This window comes from Sinohyriopsis cumingii, chromosome 16, assembly GCF_028554795.1.
Source record: "Sinohyriopsis cumingii isolate HCF-2022 chromosome 16, ASM2855479v2, whole genome shotgun sequence".
In the NCBI taxonomy this organism is placed as follows: domain Eukaryota; kingdom Metazoa; phylum Mollusca; class Bivalvia; order Unionida; family Unionidae; genus Sinohyriopsis; species Sinohyriopsis cumingii.
The window spans coordinates 78,922,067-78,941,672 of NC_142976.1; the positions used below are offsets into that span (position 1 = coordinate 78,922,067).

Consider the following 19,606-nt stretch of genomic DNA (forward strand, 5'->3'; position numbering starts at 1 on the left):
AATCTGGATACGCAGATTTATTGAAGGCTTTCAATACATAAAGAACAGTAACAACTTTAATTTTCAATCAAGAAGCTTCTAAAAACTATTATATTTTTACTTTTCTAATTTGATTTTAAAACTCAGCAATTGCTACAATTGATATGTATTTAGCATGTGAGCTTGTATGATTTATAACTTATTACCTGTGCTTCTTTTTCTTGGCCATGAAGCTCAAATGAAAGCAGGTCTCCATTTTCTCCAACTGAACTTAAATTACTGTAAGAGAGAAATTCTTTTCTGAATCATTAAATTTTGTTGCCTTAAATTTTGAAAACGTTTTCAGATTGTACTCTTGTCCTACCAATTTATAATCTATCGTAACACTTTCCTTAGTCACATGCTCATGGAAATTTGAATTTGTTCAATCTTTGTGTTCTTTGTTTATTTAATTAGTAGCTATTCTCTGGATATGCTCTCCAAAATAACATACGTCCAGTAAAATAATAAAAGTGGGTAGGTCAGCAAGTAATACTGGTCAGGTAGATCTTTTCAGGTCCAATCCTTTTATTTTTCATATATATGGCCAGTAGCCAATAATGTTTATTTCTGTACAGGTGATTTTTCACACTCAGAGCAAAAAAGTATTGTAGTGTATAAAAAAATCCATCAATTATTGTAGACCAATGTCTATACACAAAAATGAAAAGAAATTCTACAAAACTGTATTTAGCGATAGCTTTTCATGCATCATGTTACTAAGTCAACAATGGAACTGTCACTTCTGTGAGCAGTAGGGGCATAAACATCTCAAAACACAACAAAATTTATAGGTTAGTTTGCATTTCATTGCACTATGATAATATAAATATCTGTCACAAAATAAAACATTTTACAAACAAGGATAGGGCCAAGATTCATATAAAATCTCAGTACCAACTTTTTTATCAAGTGCTAGTTTAAATTAACTTACCCGCTTTCAAAGTTTCTGATTTTTTTTTAAAATAGTGCAGGCAAGTCTATCTTCCAAATTTTAAAATAAAGTGCTAACTTGAAATATAAACATCAGCATGATGAAAGATTGTTCATTACATTCTGGAATTCAACATTTTGTTTATGTTATAACAAATTATTTTATCTTTCCAGCCAAAAAGCATTACTGTATATTCCAAAGGATTTGTTATAATGTTCCTTTCTTATAAGATTTGGATGGTTATAGCATTTGTTCTCCCTCAGAAAATTTTATATTTACTCTATTCAAGTTACTTAAATCTTCTGCAGTCGTGACTAATTATTAGTAATCTGCCTTTTTATTTTTTTAACAGGGAATTCATGAGACAGACGTTGCAGGCACATGCAGTTATGATGTGAGTAAGAAAGAAAAACTATTGACAACACCCACTCACCTACTACTGTGATGTGATTTTTATTTTTAACGTAGCTTTAACAATTTTTCAGTCATATCACTACGATGTCTGCAGTATGGCAGTTTATAGTGATGTCTAGCACTGGGGCATCATGCCGCAGACATGCAGCATGATGTCCCACCCAGTCACATTATCCTGACACCAGGCCGACCAGTCCTAACACTAACCTCTTAATGCTGAACGCCAAGATTCCTAATACTTTCTTGGATTCAGGGCTTTTGTACCCCATAAGTCACTAAAATGGAAGAACACAAATACTGCGGACAAACATTGTGAAGAAAATAATTAATGCTTTACCTTGATTGTCTTGACAGCGATGGCAAACTGCTATCATCTCCAAATCCTGAATCTGCACTCTGCAAAATGTATCACAAGGTGTTATAAGAGTTTAAAAGACATCAATTCTTATGTCAATTACATTTATATAAAGAGAGTCCCTTGAAGAATCTAGTTCTATATTGGGTGAAAGGAATTTCTTCAAATTCAAAAACATTTCTTGAATTCAACTGTTAAGCGTTGAAACCATCTTTGATATTCTTCTGCAATAACAAGATTTTAAAATTAGCTGTTGTGGTGGGCACAATGGATGTCAGATTGGTATAATTTTCAGACAATGTAGACATCATTAGAAGTATTTTGGTGCAAACCCCATGTTAATATGACCATCCATTAATGGGAAGTCTCAGCAATAGTATTTCAATACAGTCATTGTGGCAGCCACACTTCTGTGGAAGCACAGTTGACACCATTTTAATTGATGGCCATGGTTTTTATAACCATATCTGGGAGGAGTAGAGAAAACAACATTTTCAAGATGACCACCATCTTGAAGGTCACTTTGCATCATTTTCAATTAGGACTAACTACACACCATAAAAACTGTTCTTGTCAAAATGATTAAAAATGAGATCTCCAACATTATGAAGATCTAACGGACAGATATAAGAGGTTATGCTCTGTTGACCTTTCAAGCCATCAACCAAATTTGAGTTTCACATTTATGAAAGTGAAAAACGTCATTTGGAACATATTGCTTCTGTTGATAAATTATCCTGCTATCACAAGTCAAAGTACAATGTCAATATGACCAGCGATCTCGGAGAAGTAGCATTAAGATTTTCCATATGGCCATTGTGGCAGCCATAATACAGGTTAGATTGACACCATTTTTAAAAAACCACCAACTTGACATCACAAGAAGTCCTTCACTGCAAAACCCCATGGTGATATGATAATTCATTCAGAAGTAGTGATAACAATATTTTCAAGATGGCCAATGTGGTAGCCATACTGGAATCTGAGCAGCACCATTTTCATTTAGAACCAACTACTATATTTACTGTACATCTTGGGAAAAATAAATAATTTCTCCTGTCCCATAACTTATTAAAGTTTTTGTTACCTTGTTCATATGTCCCAGAACTTACAAACAAGAACCACATTGTGTCGAATCAGGTGTTCCATGCCCCTCCCACTGCATGTTACAATAAAGTAGGTAAACAGAACACTTATTTGATAACATGAAACTAACCTTGAATTGTTTTTCTTTACTTTTAGTTTTTGTTCATAAGCAAATTACGTGCAAAAGAAACATATCCATAAATGAAAATTGCATGCTTACATATCCAAAGTTTGTATCACTCATGCTGAGTAAAATCATTGAATTCATGTTTGTTATGTGAAGACAATTGATGCATGGCACAGTGTATGGTGGAGAAAAAAACAAGAGTGTATTATAACCAGGTTAACAATATTTCACAAAGAAAATTAATTATTAAATGCATTTGCTGTGAGTGCAAATGACAATATTTTTTCCAGCAAGGGTTACAAAAGTATTCTTCAAGACAATGCTTTGTGTGCTATTGTACCCTGTAGACATCAATGCATGTTTTATAATGATAACAAGGTGGCAAATAATAAATGCTTGGGTGATGACTAAACACACCTGGTAGAGAGAAATAAACCCACTGTTTCAACCATCAAATGCAAAGGTTATTTTATTTACAATGCAAGTCAACTCCAGAAGCTGACTTTGGAGTCTTTTAAGTATGCAGATTTTTTTAATATACAAAGTAAGCTGACCTAGGGAAACAAACCTTGGTTTCTTTTTACCATTACTCACAGGAATGTCAAAAATAAACTGAAACAATGAAACAGGTGGAGCTTTGAAGGTGACACCTCAAGCAAACATTGTTAAATCTATTAAAGCATATGCCACAACAGTTGTGTGGCATGATCACAGGTACTTCAAATAAACTGTTAACTGAATATAGGAGTATGTGGCAATGAGCAAGTATTCACAGCTCAATCAAAGGGTTGGGAAAGAAAAGCAATTTCTGCCATTACCAGATAAGGGCTTTGCAATGGCAGATAACTAAGGAAATACTAATTGGGAATGAGACCTGGCTTACAAAAAAGGCAGACATAAATCATATTAGAATATTTATTGCAAACACAGTGCACAGCAAAACACAAAAGATAATACAAATATGAGCTGTTTGCAATTTAACAAAAATGGAGGCAATATAATTACTATTAAACACCTTAGGTAAACAACATCGACGGAGACTCTAACCTACAGCAACATTAAATGTATATTCTTAATCTATTAAAGTCCAAATAAATGTAGATATTAGTATTGTGTGATGAATACCATAATAAGACAGATAAATACAGTGCATATGACAGTCAATAAACAACTTAAATTTGAGTGCATTTTTGGAGATATAAGTTTCAAATGATTTCATTTTTAAATCCCACAACTAATCCACTTATCTGTAATTTAAATAGCTAAGAAACAATATTATAATTAAAAATATGCCCCAAATGTACAACTCAAAAACAATATGACCAAGAAAATAGAGTGTACACAAAGTTAAGTTAATTCCTGTTGTCCCAACAGATACTATGTCCCAAAGTACAGGTGAGCATAAGATGTAATTAGGTGCAAAAAAAAGCATAGTGATTATACCAAAAGTTTAATGGGTGGAAGGCATGAACAGGCTGTACCGGTGAATGGGGAAAAAATTATTGAAGCATTGCTCCACTAAGAAAGGCACATAAACCTTTTAAAACTACAAGAAAAACTCAAATAATGCAAGGATTGTGGAGAAAATAACAAAATACAAACATGGCAATGATTCACCCAAAAAACTGTTAAGCAGTAACAATCAAAGCTAATTTCACTAGCTTCCTGACACATGAAATCAAAGAATCAGTCCATGCAAAATGGGAAGATATTCTGTATGTCAGTTACAGAACGATACTTAAGTTATGTTCTTTTGAATTATGGGCCTTCATTTACTAATTGGAAGCGGGAATATTAGCTTGGACTGGGAATATACCATCCTAGAAATGGAAGCAATGCAACTGTAGCAAGTAATGTATTACTATTATTAAACAACTATATCAAAGAAATTAATGGGTTCTTTTCTGCTTCAATCTCTGAAATTAATTTCAATGAATTAATTACCATTATAATTTGGTTTTTTCTTTCCCCATTCAATCTTTGAAATTAATTTTGGTAAACAAATTACCAAAACTGAGACACAGCATCATTTACCATCAAAATATTATCTAATCACTCCAGCTCTGTAAAAAATATTTTATGTGGAATACTTACGATCTGTGACTGGTACCTTGGATGGGAACTACCCTGCTTACTGTGTGATTCTGGTTTGGTTATGTCTTTCTTGGACACCGGCACATTGTTTGCTATCAAAACATGAAGGTACATGTAAACCAATACCAAAGAAAAATGAAGTATTTGTTGTATTTTAAACTTTCTTTAGTTCATGTTAATTATTCAGCAAGTTTTAAATGTACTCTACACAGTTCCAATGTCCGCATTAGTTGTTTTGGTTAAACAACACTAGACAAATGTTCTGCTTGACATGTTATTGAGTCTGTGAATGGCATTTAGCAGGTGAATGGCATTTAGCAAAAGACACAAATCTTAACACAACAGTTTGAAGCATTAGAGCCTGTTAATGGCATTTAGCAAAATACACACAGATCTTAACACACCAGTTTGAAACTGTTGAGCCTGTTAATGGCATTTAGCAAAAGACAATCTTAATATGCCAGTTTCAAACTTCTGGGCCTGTGAATGACATTTAGCAGAAGATGCCAATCTTAACACACCAGTTAGAAAAATTTGAGCCTGAGAATGGCATTTAGCAGAAGACACACAGATCTTAACATACTAGTTAGAATCTTTTGAGCCTATGAATGGTATTTAGCAGGTGCGTCACAGATCTTAACATATAAGCTGAAAATGTTTGAGCCAGTGAATGGCATTTAGCAGAAGAGACACAAATCTTCACATATGTCGCAAGCTTTTGAGACACAGTAATACTGTCTCAGTTGTAGTTAAATACAGCAACTGATGCAGAACTTTGAGGACTTTTAAACTTTAACTAAAAGACTTTAACATTGTTCAAAACAGAGAATGAGCCCAATGGAAAAGGTTTCACTCTGGAAATCACCAGTCTTCATTGGACAACCAATTACCTTTATATGTCTAAATTTTATTATTTTCCCTTGTGAACTGGATCTGCAAGATCTGGTTAACTCTGTTCTAATAAAGTTTTGTACATTTACGATTGAAGATGCATGAAGGCAAGCTGTCCTCACTTTAGGGATAAAAGAAAATCTAATCTGAATTTTTGGACAAAAGGAAGTGGAATTTAGCTTTTCAAAATAGGCATGGCAAAGAATAGCATAAAATATATTAATCCATTCAGCAAAACAAATATACATTGAGTTGATACCCAAAATTCAAAGATATTTTTGTGGAAATTCACCAGTTTAAGCCTGGTTTAGATCAAGTAAACCAAAGAAAAAAACATGCAGAACACTTTTATTTATATTATTACTGTGTTTCACACTTGTATAAACTGAAGGTATTGAGAAAATTAAAGGATTACAGTTTACTAAGGCTGCAACATTTACCATCAACTCTACATGTGTAAATGGTATAAAATAACCAAAATGATGTCATTTATTCTAGCCAGTTAGAAACAATCTTTCAACTTGATCTGCACCTTAGGTTACAGATGACAGTTATGTAAGCCAATTACAACATGCATGGCACACTGTACTCAACATGTGACTGTTTTATTTTAATGTTTGGGTTTTTTACTACTTATTATGACAATAATCAATTAGCAAACCATCTTTCTTTGCATATTTCAAACAATACATGTAAAAACTCTTAGGATCATTGTGATATTTTTCAAACTGTTAAATGCACTGTATACATACTTGTTGACAAAAAAAATCCATAATGCATCCAGACGTACCACCTAATTATTCTGTTGGATACATAATGACTCAGAAAATGTACAGCAGCTGACAAACTTTAAAATGTTACTCATTAAAGGTTCTGTTTAATAGCAAATATATTTCTTTAAGGGAAATATATAGTTCAAAGATTTTTTTCCAGCATTAGCAATAATGTGATCAATAATTCAGCCTATGTGTAACGTTGTATAATGTGTTAACAACCAATACTCAGCAGCTACTGTTTTTCCTGGTGATGCCACATTTGATGCAAAAATAATCCATTCTAAAATTTTCTTAAGCAGTGATGTAAATAATATACAATTTAACTGCATCACTAACAGATATATACAAGTTTGTTCACACAGTTATCTATTTTGTAAGTGTTTACAAGCACTAAATGAAACCTTTATTTTAAACATATACACACTGCAGCCTTATTGTTTACTGTGGTTAATGATATTGTTTGCTACAGTTGCAAATAATATTCTAACCCATTTTTCATACTTCTGGCAAAAATGTATTTTAAAACATATGTCAATTATAAAGGGAAATTTCAGTTTATGGGGAAAACATGTGAAAGACAATCTGAGGAGTTGTCTAAATGTAAAATGTTCATGTTAGTATTCACAGCATTGACAAGATCATGTCACAGACAAGGTAATAAATATTCATTGTTTTTGTTGTTGCAGTGAACACCACTCACAATGATATGGAGCCATGAAGGACACCAGAAAACAAAATAAGTCTGGAATATGTCCTGTTTTTGCATCTACAGCTCTTAAAAAGAAAGTATACCATCTGGATTGCTCTGAAGAATTGCAAATCTTTTCATAAAATCACAAGCTCCTGATTTAACTTTGTTAAATGTTTCACCATGTCAATTAACTAAATGCATGCTAATTTTTCACCAATACAGTTTTGGGCAGCTTTCAACTTTATAGTTTCATAAAACATGCATGAGCATTTACATCTTTCTTTCATGCCAAAGCCTTTTACAAAAGTAGCTGATCATTTGCTGTGATTGGATTTAACACATTTTAAAAAACATTCATAAAAAGAAATAATTTCCAATGCAAAATGTCTGATTTCAGTAAATAATAAATAAATTGAAAAATCAGAATATTTATAACTATATTACAAAATTACATTTCCCCCAATATTTTATGGAGCATGAATTAAGCAAAATCATGGTTATTTCTTAAAGAAAGTGGATATGGCATTCTAACAACTTACTGGGGTGACACAATTGGGTTTAATGTAAAGATGCTTCACTCTGGAGCAGCAATGAAAAAAATGAGAAGATAGAGAAGGTAGAATGATACCAGCAGAAGGTGGTTTTCATATCATCCACTAAAGAATGATTATGAAAGATGGTAGATACAGCATTAACCCTAAAACCTCATGGACTTTGATTATCATTTAAATCTAAGTGAGTTTTTGATGTTTTTCTGGGGGGTGGGGTTTACAGCACTTTTTTAAGCATTATTTACTATATCATGCTAAGGAAAAGGGATGTAAGTGCCGTTCCCAAAGACAAACCAGAGCTATCAACCAGGACCTGGGCTAGTATCAAATCCACCAGCCTTAGTTTAAATGAACTATTGCGGCTTCTCATTTTTCTAACTGACAAGCTCTTTATACAGAATAATAAAACACGAGATTGTGGTTACTGACATTTGAGATGCCTCTAGAAGGATTAAAGGAGGCTTTGTCTGGCACCTATACTGGGTGTCAGAAGAACAGCTACTCGGCTAGAGAGTGAGCAACTCCATAGGACAATCTGCCTCCCCCACATCTTGTGGAGGTGGAGGAGTCCATAGGCTTCTTGCCCTAGCCCTTTCAGTCACCTGTGTGAATGAATGGTGATAAGGAGCTTTAATGTGGGTCTGACAGTTCTGCTGGGAACTATGCTTTAAATGTTTACCCAGGGATACCATAAACCTCACTCACCTGTGCACTACTTTACCAGAAGATGAATGTTTTATTAATAGAATCTCCAAGAATTTATAAGAATATTTCCTGTAGCAGTACTACATTATGTTTCAGTATACCAAATTTTGGTTACATGTTGCTACACATTTGGATATTTGCAGAAACTATCAAAATAATGGCAAGCATATGAGAAACACAATAGCCTATTCATTGTAACCTAAAACACTTACCTACTGATGGACATATAAATGGAGATGTTAATACCATATGCACTTTTCTTTTGTGAAGAGGGGAATGAGGACAAAATATTAGTATAGCATTTGTCTTTTATTTTTTTCTTTCAAAGTCATACAGATATGATATTTAACTGAATTGGATTTATGGACTTATTTAAAATCCTCTCCCTTGACTGACTTTTTAAAAAGGATAAATGTATAATTTGACTGCAATTTCCAACAAAAACTCAGTACTTTCTCGTTAAAACACTGTCCAAGGGAGTGATAGCATTTAAAGCTTTATTATGAGAATACCTTACAATGATGTTGTTGTAGGGTTTAACGCCACTTTCACCATACGATAGGCTTTGCAAGGCGGCCAATATTAATGGTGGAGGAAGACCCATGAGAAGCTATTGGCAAGCTTTCTCATATGCCTTCATTGGCCGAATCCCAGACTCGAACCCATGCAGACAGAGGTGAGATAGCAGTAATCCGTAATGGAGAGCCTTTTAGACAACTCGGCCCCTCCATAAAATGAAGTACACGATTCAGTATTCCCTCATTATAATACTGTTCATGGGAGCCATCAAGTATAATGCCGTATAATGAAGTACATAATACAGTATTCCCTCATTATCATACTGTTCCATGGTACCAATAAGTATACAACCTTATAACAACACTGCCTAATAATAAAGTACATATAATTTGAATACCATGTAATCAAATGCAATCTGTTACCATATCTACCTTAAAACAGGAATCATTATAATGACAGTCCTAGTGCAAGAGTACAGTAGTAATCAACTAAGCTGTCACTTCTGCAAACCAGTATTTTAAAATTATATATTTATCATGTGAATAAGAACTCACAAACCCATGATGAAAATCTATCTATTCAAATATCAATAAGATTTCAATATAGTTTAAAAATTCAAAACAACTGAAAGATGAATCTTGATTTAGAATAACGAATATCTTGTCTCTGAGATCAGAATATGCTTTTTTACAGACTGCAATAATATTTTTTTTATACCTTTAATACTCACTTGTTAAATCCAACTACAAACAACGCAGATGCATCAGCTGACCTGGGTATTTCTTTATCTGTTGTAACAATTACTGCTACCAAACTGCAGCAACCCAGATCTATCTGAAGCTGGACTTGACTGGTTAGCATGTATATACAGCAGTTCTTATAGTCAAGAAAATTTTAATTCATACTTACTGCATATCACATAATTAAAAATCAATGATACAAGTTTAACGTAAGCGATTAGCTGAAAAATGACTGACCAACTATAAATCCTACTATGGATAATAACCACCAGTATACCTTCAGATTCAGCAATCATCTCCTGTTTCACCAAATAAATCAATTTCTTGGCCATGCTAGCTGGTGAAATACTTGTTGGAGGTCTAGCAGTTTTCTTCATGGCTTGGAAAAAAAGACATTAACTCTGAGAATTCCTAAGAAAGGTTTGAGTTATACAAAAAACTATCCCTCTTATTCTCTCTCTCATTACCTAGAAAATGATTCATCCATGAGCGAGTATAGCAAACCCAGTAATAATATTTGAAGCGTATAGTCGTCTGATATAACTTGACTAGTCATAAATTTTAATAAGATTAAAAAAAACATGAAAAAACGTTATTAAAAAAAATATTCACACTAATAACAATAATTTATCATCTTTTGTATATAAAAGAATATGTATTTATATAAATTATAATGTGTCTGACTTTTGTTACAATTGTAAGGGGTAAACAAGATGTCTACCAGAATTTTAGGTCAAGACCTAACAAGTTAGGGGGATATAGAATGATTATTGCATTGTAGGTGAAGTGAGGATGTATGTATGGAGACTTGGTAAACAAATAATTCCTGTTTTAAGATCAATTGGTGTAATCATTTACAGATATAACCTGGGACAAATTATTTAAATTATTCATTGGAATTACAAAGTCTCAATCAATTCTGGACCAACACATTACTTTGGGATTATTGTGAACTCATTCAAAGGCATTCTGGATTGTATCAATGTGGTACCTTTGGATATTCAAGACAACTGGTTCATCAAGACATTCAAAACTATTGGAATTCATACTTTTGGGCTTCTGATAGGACATTTAGGATTATTGGGAAGTTAATTCACAAAACTAAGTGTTTCTTAAATTTGTTGTGTACATCTTAAAAAGGAATTGGGCACTGTTGACTGTACCTCAGTTGAGAGGCAAATTCAACATGATGTAATGGACATCTATTGCTGCAACTTTCTGTTGGGGGTAATTTAATCTGTCCTCTATGACCCACAACATCCACTATGCCATGTCCATAACAGATAAAAGTATGGAAGGATCAATTTCTACATTGGAAAAGTGGCTTTTCCTGAATCGACTATAAAATGGCTTAAAGCACATGGAGTAAAGGTAAGCTCGGGGATTTGAAGCTCGTGCGAGCTCGAGCCGGAGCTCAATAATTTTTTCGAGCTTTCGAGCTTGAGTAGTATGAAAAATAATTTTCTTTATAATTTATTTAAACATCATTCTTGTTAATATAATAGTATTTCAAAAAGACAAGAGCATGCAGAGATTTATCCGATAACTTTGATCACAATTTTGTACAGAAATTAGTAGCAATTGAAAATCTCTTTCTGAATCAATTGAAGTCGGTTTGATTGTACTGATGGCATCTGATAATTGCCTCAAATTTTCAGTCAGTTCAAAAATGACAAGGAAAATTCTTGGCATAATTTCTTAAATCAATCGGTTTGAAGAGATCCCTTTTTCCCCTCATGGAGCTAATAGCAACATAAGCGGTTCTCAGAGAAGCTTTTTTTTCGCTCATAGCATTAAGAGTAACCTCAACAGGTTTCAATGCCAAAACTATAGATTTCAATAATTCTATGTTCAAATTAGTTAAGAGATGCTTGGATCCGATTTTACTCAGCACTTCAATGGTGACATCGTATAATTTAATAAAGATTTCTAGCATTTTTAGCATGGAATTCCATCTAGTTTTGCAAGCGAGGGACAGTTGTTGTTCTGTGTTAAATTTGTCTGAGCTTTTAGCTTAAAACGCATCCGATCATATAGCTGAGCCTTTGAAAAATTTAACAATTTCTCTCACAGTGTTTATATTTTCTTTCCATGATTCAATTTGTATCTCAACTTCTTCAGCACTCAATTCATCGTCGCTTTCATCGAAATCATGAGTCTATCCAGTTTCTTCGAGTGAAAAAGCTGAAATTCCTTGACCTGGGCAATTTTCTCTGTAAAAAGTTTTTGTAACATCCAAATGCAATCTGTGATCAAGGCAGGTTTGATACAGAGCGGGCGATTTTTCTCCGAACTTGATAATGATACTTGCTCCATCACTGGTAGAGAGGTAACAATATCCTGTTTGAATGAGACACCAAAAGAATTAAGACATTCTTCAACGAGCTCGTTCATTCTTTCAGCATTACAACTTCCGTCAATTCTGACAAGACCAAGATTGATACATTTTGATGAGACCGTATGAAGGTTGATGTTGAGAAATCGATGATTTCCGATACTTGTCCCTTCATCTAATGATGTTGAAAATCTCTTTGATTCTGAGAGTTCTTTCTTAATGTCCTGTATGACTTGTTGCTTCACTTTTTCTTCAAAATCACGAATAAGGGCCATCACTGATCTTTCATCAGCAGATAGCTTCATTCCTCTTAATGACAGCGATTGACAAATAAATTCCAAATGAGTGATTTTCCGAATCGAGAATCCATCGACTGCAGTGAGTTTTGAGACTATTTCTTCCAGTGAAGTTTTGACAACAAAGTTATCCATTGTTCTCATTTTCTTCGGCTCTATTTCAGACTCATCCTTGCTGACGTCAATATGATGAATGCTAAGTAGATGTCAACGCATTGTTGAAGTGTTTCCTTGTGGACATGAAATTGTCTGCTTACATTCATTGCAAGCTGCAAAATTATCCTTTTCGCGCTTGTTAAAATAAGTCCAAACAGCTGATTTCTTATTTTTTGACATCTCCACTGCTTTATAAATAAAATATAAGTAATAATTAACAAACAAAGAGCAGATACAATATGAAAAATCGCTGATTACACGTTTATGTTGTTTGAACTGTTCAAAAATCAGTTGAAAAGAAATCCGGCACCACTCATCATCAGGCCAAATGCTTGATAAGTTCACCAGTTCTCTCGCTTGCAGAAGTTGAAAAAACCTCCCCATCAGCTGCAATCATAATAGTCGGACTTAGGAGCCCCCAGCAATGACTGTTGCAAGGCAATGACCACCCACTGGTCAACCAACACATGGGGAAGCGTAGGCTGTGTGAATCTGTAAAGCCGCTCATTCCCACAGTCAATTAATTATCGCATGAGTTTATCTGATCTGATAATATAAAAAAGCGGAGAATTTTTCTAGGCGTAAGCTCGAAGCTCGTCAAATTTCAACCTCGAGCTTCGCCCCCGAAAATGCTCCAAAATTACCAAGCCTCAAGCTCGAGCCTAGGCTCGTCCCAAACTCTAAAAGCACAGATGCTTTCTATTAAATTTGCTCACATTTTCTTTGTCAAGATTTTAAATAAAATTGTTTCAAGTTTTCTTCTAATTTTAGTTACAATGGCCATATTTAATGATGGCTCAGCACCATACAAACTTCAAAGGCCTTGATGTAAGAATGCTCTCTGCCAAATTTAGTTGAAAGTGGTCTAGTGGTATTTGAAAAGCTAAAAAAGCAGCAATTGTGGCTGGATAACAGAGAACCACATCATAAGATCACTTGTCATATGGAGAGGTGAGCTAAACATTAGGGTCTGCTTGAAAATACAAACCATCATTCACTCAGATACTGTGAATTTACTAATTTTAAAACTGTACAAAAATTTCAAGATTCATGTTAATTTCTCAAAAACTGTGCAGAAAAATCAAAATATTGAATAAACATTACATTTTCAAGTTGTAAACTTTTCTTTGTAAATCCCATCCTATATTCAGAAAATCCACTACTTCCCCAATGCCACCCCAAACTTTTCAGTTCTGTAACAGATCCTGTAATGTGCTACCAATTTTAATGGATTTTGTGATTGCTTCGAGGCACAAAATTAAAAATCTAAAGAAAATTTGTTCATATATGAAGATAACTGGACCCCTGCAATAATCCACAAATTTAGGTACCAAAGAAAACAATATTATTTTAAGAAAACAGTTAAAATTCATGCTCTACAAAATTCATGTATTCACAGTATATCAATTAGTTAATATAAGATATGCTATAGAAACAGCTGAAGATATGAACATAGGACTGTGTTCACATGACATGGACATGCCTGCCAATATGATACAATTGAAGGGTAAAGTTTAAACAGGGACCATAACTCCATGAAGCATCTGGAAGTACCGAGATATTTTTCTATTTGTGAGTTTTATGCGCACTTTGAACTCATTGCTGACTATCTCATGCCAAGTTAATTGGAGCCAAGTGCCTTTCCCAAGAACATACAGAGACAGCTGATCTGGGCTTGCTTGTGGCAGGTACTGAACCTTCAACCCTTGGAATATGAGCTTGATGCTCTACCAAGCACCGGCAACTTTGCCTAGGTATTCTTCATATGCAGCCTACTTTATTTCATGTAATTTGTGTACACAATTCTGTAAAACTTAATTTCAGTGTACGAAAAATTATATGTAAGATAAATAATTATATTTGCTGGTATTGACCATGTATGAAAAATAAAGGGATCATACCTGAACAAGTTCTAAGGAACACACTCTACTTGTCAACCTAACAGTACAAACATACAAAGTAAACATATATTTTATGTCTCATACTGCTCTCAACTAAAAAATCTAATTAAAATAAAAATAAAGTCACTCAAAAAGATTTCCAATGTTATTAGTTTGAGAGAGAGAGAGAGAGAGGATTATGTCTCAATGTACAAGCTCATCAGCATTTAGAGCATATGTAGCTGTTATGTTGTGTAATGTTGGCAAAATGATTAAGATGGTCTGAACATGTATTAGTTATGGGTATTATTTATTGGTAAATTGTACACAACATGAATCCATTTTGTCAAGAAATTAAGTGCAACTTTTTCAACAGCAATAATAATCTCATTATCAAATTGTAATAAAAAATAAAGAACTTTAAATCATGTTTTAGTTAATGCACATGAGTGTACATGTACGTGTGTGTGTGTGAAAGAGATTAAACAAACTTTTTTAAGTGTACAAGACCATATTTATTCGGGTTGCTTTTATTTATAGCTTTTGCAAAGACAAAAAAAGAGACTATTTTCAGTTACCTGACAATTGTGATAATCCTAATGAGATTACGACCCTACTATATTCCATTACCAATAAACACCACTAAACCAATTCATTCTTGTGTGATTACAATGGTCATTGTCACAAAAAACCACATGGCTATGTAGTGTTATTAACACGGTAATTAAACATGCTTAGTGCTTTGGTTATCCAGATGAAACCATATTGAGGGCAAGAATGGACAGAGGATGCCAGTAGGGAAATGAGGCTCTGTTAAGGGAAATGAAAATCTGTCAATGTGATACTGAAGCCATTGTCCATACAGCAGATGTAACGACAATCAATCATATGCATTACTTGTTATTCGAACTTGCCAATAAAGATAATAGTGGGGTATATCATAGAAAAGATTTGCAATAAAATGCAAATTACATCCAAGTCAAAACAGAACAAGCACTTAAAAGATAGCATATGTATATATACATATATATACAAATGGATTTAACGGAGTCAGTGACTTTCAAATTAATGATGGAAAAAGACAAGGTTATATATTTTATGTTTCTATGACTATAATAAAACAATAAAACTAGTTGACCAATGGTCTGTGGCCATCATTTTAGCATTTACCGAGATGTAATTTTTGTTGGATAAAAAAAACATCAAAGGGCTTCCAAATTTGTTTTAAAATGCATGTGGTGTTTTGTTAATGACAATACTTAAAAGGTATGGTCTGTGAAGTCTTTTGTCCATTTGTTTATAAAAACTAGTAAATATTGTAATGACAATAAGAGAGTTTATGCACATGGGCGCCCACAGGATTTTGTGTGGGGTCAATCAGTCAGGGCCAGAAGAGTTTGTATAGTTAGCATTTTGAATTGAATCATGTCGACATATTTTCAGCTTCATTTGTATGGTTAAACTTGTCGGAATTTAGATATATATCTGTATATATTTGCAGTATGAATTCTGGGGGGCATAATGTGACTCACCTTGACCTATGCTGCAGGCGCCCATGCTTATGCATCAATCACTGTATTTTCTCACCAACAATTAATTATTAGTTTTTGTAAAAATTAAAATGGCAACATGGTATTTTCGATCTTTTTTGCAAACATAAATCTTCTTAGTATAAATTTTATGTCCAATAATTGAATAGATTTTTTTCGAAAAATACAAATTGATACAGGGCTCAAAATTAGCAGTAGTCCGCTAGCCCAAGGCTAGCAGATTTCCTGTCGGACTAGTAAATTACATATAGTTAATAGTCCGATGAGCTAGTAAGTTTCGGTTATCAATCGTCAGTATTTGTTTATGCCATTCCCTAATAAAGACTTGACTTAGCAGATGTTCCGTAGAATCAAAGCAGTGGCCATTCTAAACACAGTCATAAAATATTAGTATCAGAAGATGAATTTTTGCCTTGGAAAGGTGCATTTCTATAACAAGAATCCATCTGATTTTGTGCATTTCACTTAACAGCGCAAATTATGGTCCTGTCATTAACAACGGAAGTTTGGTAATCGATCCTAATTAATCTGATAACGAATTAAATGAAAAAATGACATGGTATCACACTTTATTCACTCGACCACAGTAACAAACTACAATGCGGTATATCACACAAAAGAACAAAATCTATTCAAAGAAATTATTTTGCACGTTGTTTATTTTGCTCGCTACCCAAATGCCCCAACAGTCTCAAACAGGAAACTACATATTTTACATTTCCATCGAAATAATTATAAGAATTAGATCACTTTATTATGATTATATTATTGACACATCCTTTCCATACAACTACTTTTTCTATGATGATAAGAATAGTTTTTATATTTTTCCCTTACAAGAATGAACAAATAACTGAATACACGTGGAGATAACCAAGCAGAATGCCGTACATTTGTTGGGAATTAAAATCTCTGAGTATGGGCATCTAAGATTTGAATATTTTCTACCTTATTATTAATTTCAACAATATATTGAGGTTCGATTAATTAGGAACAATTACCAAACATATGACTTATAATATCGTAATTGGAGCTGTTAATTACAACGCGCCGAGTGTCAGATTGCTTCCTTTGATGGGAACACACATTTTCCAAACTGAAACTAACACTATCTTCTGATGCTAATATTTTATAACAGTGTTTACAATAGCCACTGCTTTGATCATGGAGAACATCCACTGAAGTAAAGTCTTTGTTAGGGAGAGGCCATTTAATTGTGGAAGAGGCAAAGACACGTGTTTTGAAACGTGTTTCTTGCTCTGACTGTCTTATATAAAGAACACTGTGTCATTCCTTTTCTTGCTTTAAATAATTCTCGTCAGCTATACTATAACATCTCGTATTTCAAAACAAGGCACAATTCCCTCCTTATAAGACAGGGAAAATGAGGCATTTGATAGAAGGTTTTCAGCCACCGGAAAAAAAGCAAAAGTTAAATGAGAATGATGAGGAATAATTCTTATGATGGGAAAAGCGTAATGGAAAATTTCAGAAGAAATGGACAAAAGACAAAAAATGGCTGAATTTTGACGAGGAAAAGAACGTTATGCGGTGTAACTGGTGTACGCAATTCGCAAAAACAAACACACAGAAAACATCCATTTTTGTTGCGGGTTGTTCGAACCTTAAAACTGAATCGGTAGACGTACATGAAAGCTGCATGACACTGCTTTGTGAACAGGACTAGTAAATTTCTCAATATACTAGTCCTTCTGGCTACAAAGAAATTTATGTTAAATTCAAGCCCTGTTGATATGTAAGAAAAATTATGATACATTTAAATAATTATTATTTTGATAATTGGATTGTTCACGAAAAATTAAAGGGTATGAAAAAATACATGAAATGCAGTAATACCAAATCTGATGCAATCCATAAATTCATTAATTTTCAAAGTTATTGAGTCAAATTAAAAATGATAACAAATATGATGTAATGGGTCAGCTTGAGTACACACAGGTAATGCAATATGCTATTCCCTTGATGCGCTAAGGGGGAAATGGTTCTGGTGGGAAAGAGGGCATGAGATAAAACATATTCTCTTCTCAGTTATGCCGATACATATTCAAGCACCAAATTTACACATACCATCTTTATTTTCATCATTAATAAATGTTTTCAGTGGTGGTGGTTTCTCCAGCTTTAAGCCCCTTGACAAACGGTGCTTTTTTACAGCTGGAAAAAAACAAAAACAGGATTAGTTTTCATTCAGACTGAAATGTATTCTATGACTGAATATATCATAAGTTCCTTGCAACCCATACCATACTGTAAAATTCAATGCAATGTAGTCAGTAAACCTTGTGCTGAAAAATGGCATTAAACCCTAGAACAACAACAACATATACCGCAAGTCAAAAAGGACAATAACTCTCCTAAATGTTGCAGGAAAAAAGTGATTCAGGTGATGACCATAATATTTATCATGTTTCAAGGTGATCCATATAAAAAAAAAAACACACTACAAAATTCTGTGCTGAACAGAAGGATGGATGAACACAAGAAATCTATATAAACTACATCTCTACAGAGATTGGGGATTAAAAGGACTACTTACGTGTTTCTACATCTCTTGTTATTGTTTCCTGGCTCACTTCATTTCCCTTTGCTGCTACCTCCTGAACTGAAGAGATTTTAGTCACACTTGAAAGACTTTTATTTCTTGATAAATCATCCTCCAATTCAACTGTATCCACCTCCTTCGATGGAACAGTTGCAATATTATCATCCTTCTTTAATGTGGCTTTACGAAGGGGAGGTGGCTTGTCTAGCTTTGCTACCCTCCTCGGCAAAGGAAATGGGACCCATCCCTGCTTCTCACCAACTAAATTGGACATCATCATTCTGAAAGGGATTATCAGGTATTTAAAGTCACGGTATCTAAAACCAAAACTTCTGGTGTCCATCTAGCAATGCATAACCAACAAGATCGCTTACCTTGCTGACATCTGCCTAACAGCCACATCTGGAAATGCTATTGTGATGTCATTAACTTCCATTGGGATATCTCCCAGGTATAAGTCATTCTATCACAACAATAAAAACACTATTAATCCATAACCTGGAATAAAATTCTGCACTGAAATCCATGAAATGTATCCTTTCCTTCCAAAATGAGAATTTCTTTAATTAGGCTCTACAACAATTCACAGTATGGCAGATAACTTGGCCACATCACCACGTCTCCTTTCTGGTATTTCCAGTGTAACCCCAGTGTATACATCAAATTTCTGACACCCAAGAATGTAATAAATCTCTGAACAGGATTTACAGATGGATACAGTAAATGACAAATGACAAATAAAGCATGCCAGATACAAGACCATACAATAATCTCACTTGACCTTACGACTAGGACAGGTAAAAATATTGTTGCTGGGTAAGTGAAAATTCATTCAAGTAACTCAATTATTAAATAGCAAAAACACCAAGAAGTCTAATTACAAGACCATTTTCTCAGCATCTTCCTAGCAAATCAAAACAGAATG

General features: G+C 33.8%; 1 protein-coding gene across 1 annotated transcript in view; it reads right to left on the minus strand.

Annotated features, from left to right (window-relative positions):
• The window catches only part of LOC149780861 (uncharacterized), a 34,134-nt gene extending 21,593 nt beyond the window's left edge, over nt 1-12,541 (minus strand). Inside the window, exons 1-5 of the mRNA XM_089936238.1 lie at nt 12,400-12,541; nt 10,179-10,280; nt 5,029-5,120; nt 1,704-1,762; nt 186-258 (exon numbers count right to left, since the gene is read on the minus strand). Of these exons, the coding sequence (XP_089792364.1) occupies nt 186-258; nt 1,704-1,762; nt 5,029-5,120; nt 10,179-10,280; nt 12,400-12,541 (468 nt within the window). The remainder of the gene's footprint in view (nt 1-185; nt 259-1,703; nt 1,763-5,028; nt 5,121-10,178; nt 10,281-12,399) is intronic.
• Between the last annotated feature and the right edge of the window lie 7,065 nt (nt 12,542-19,606).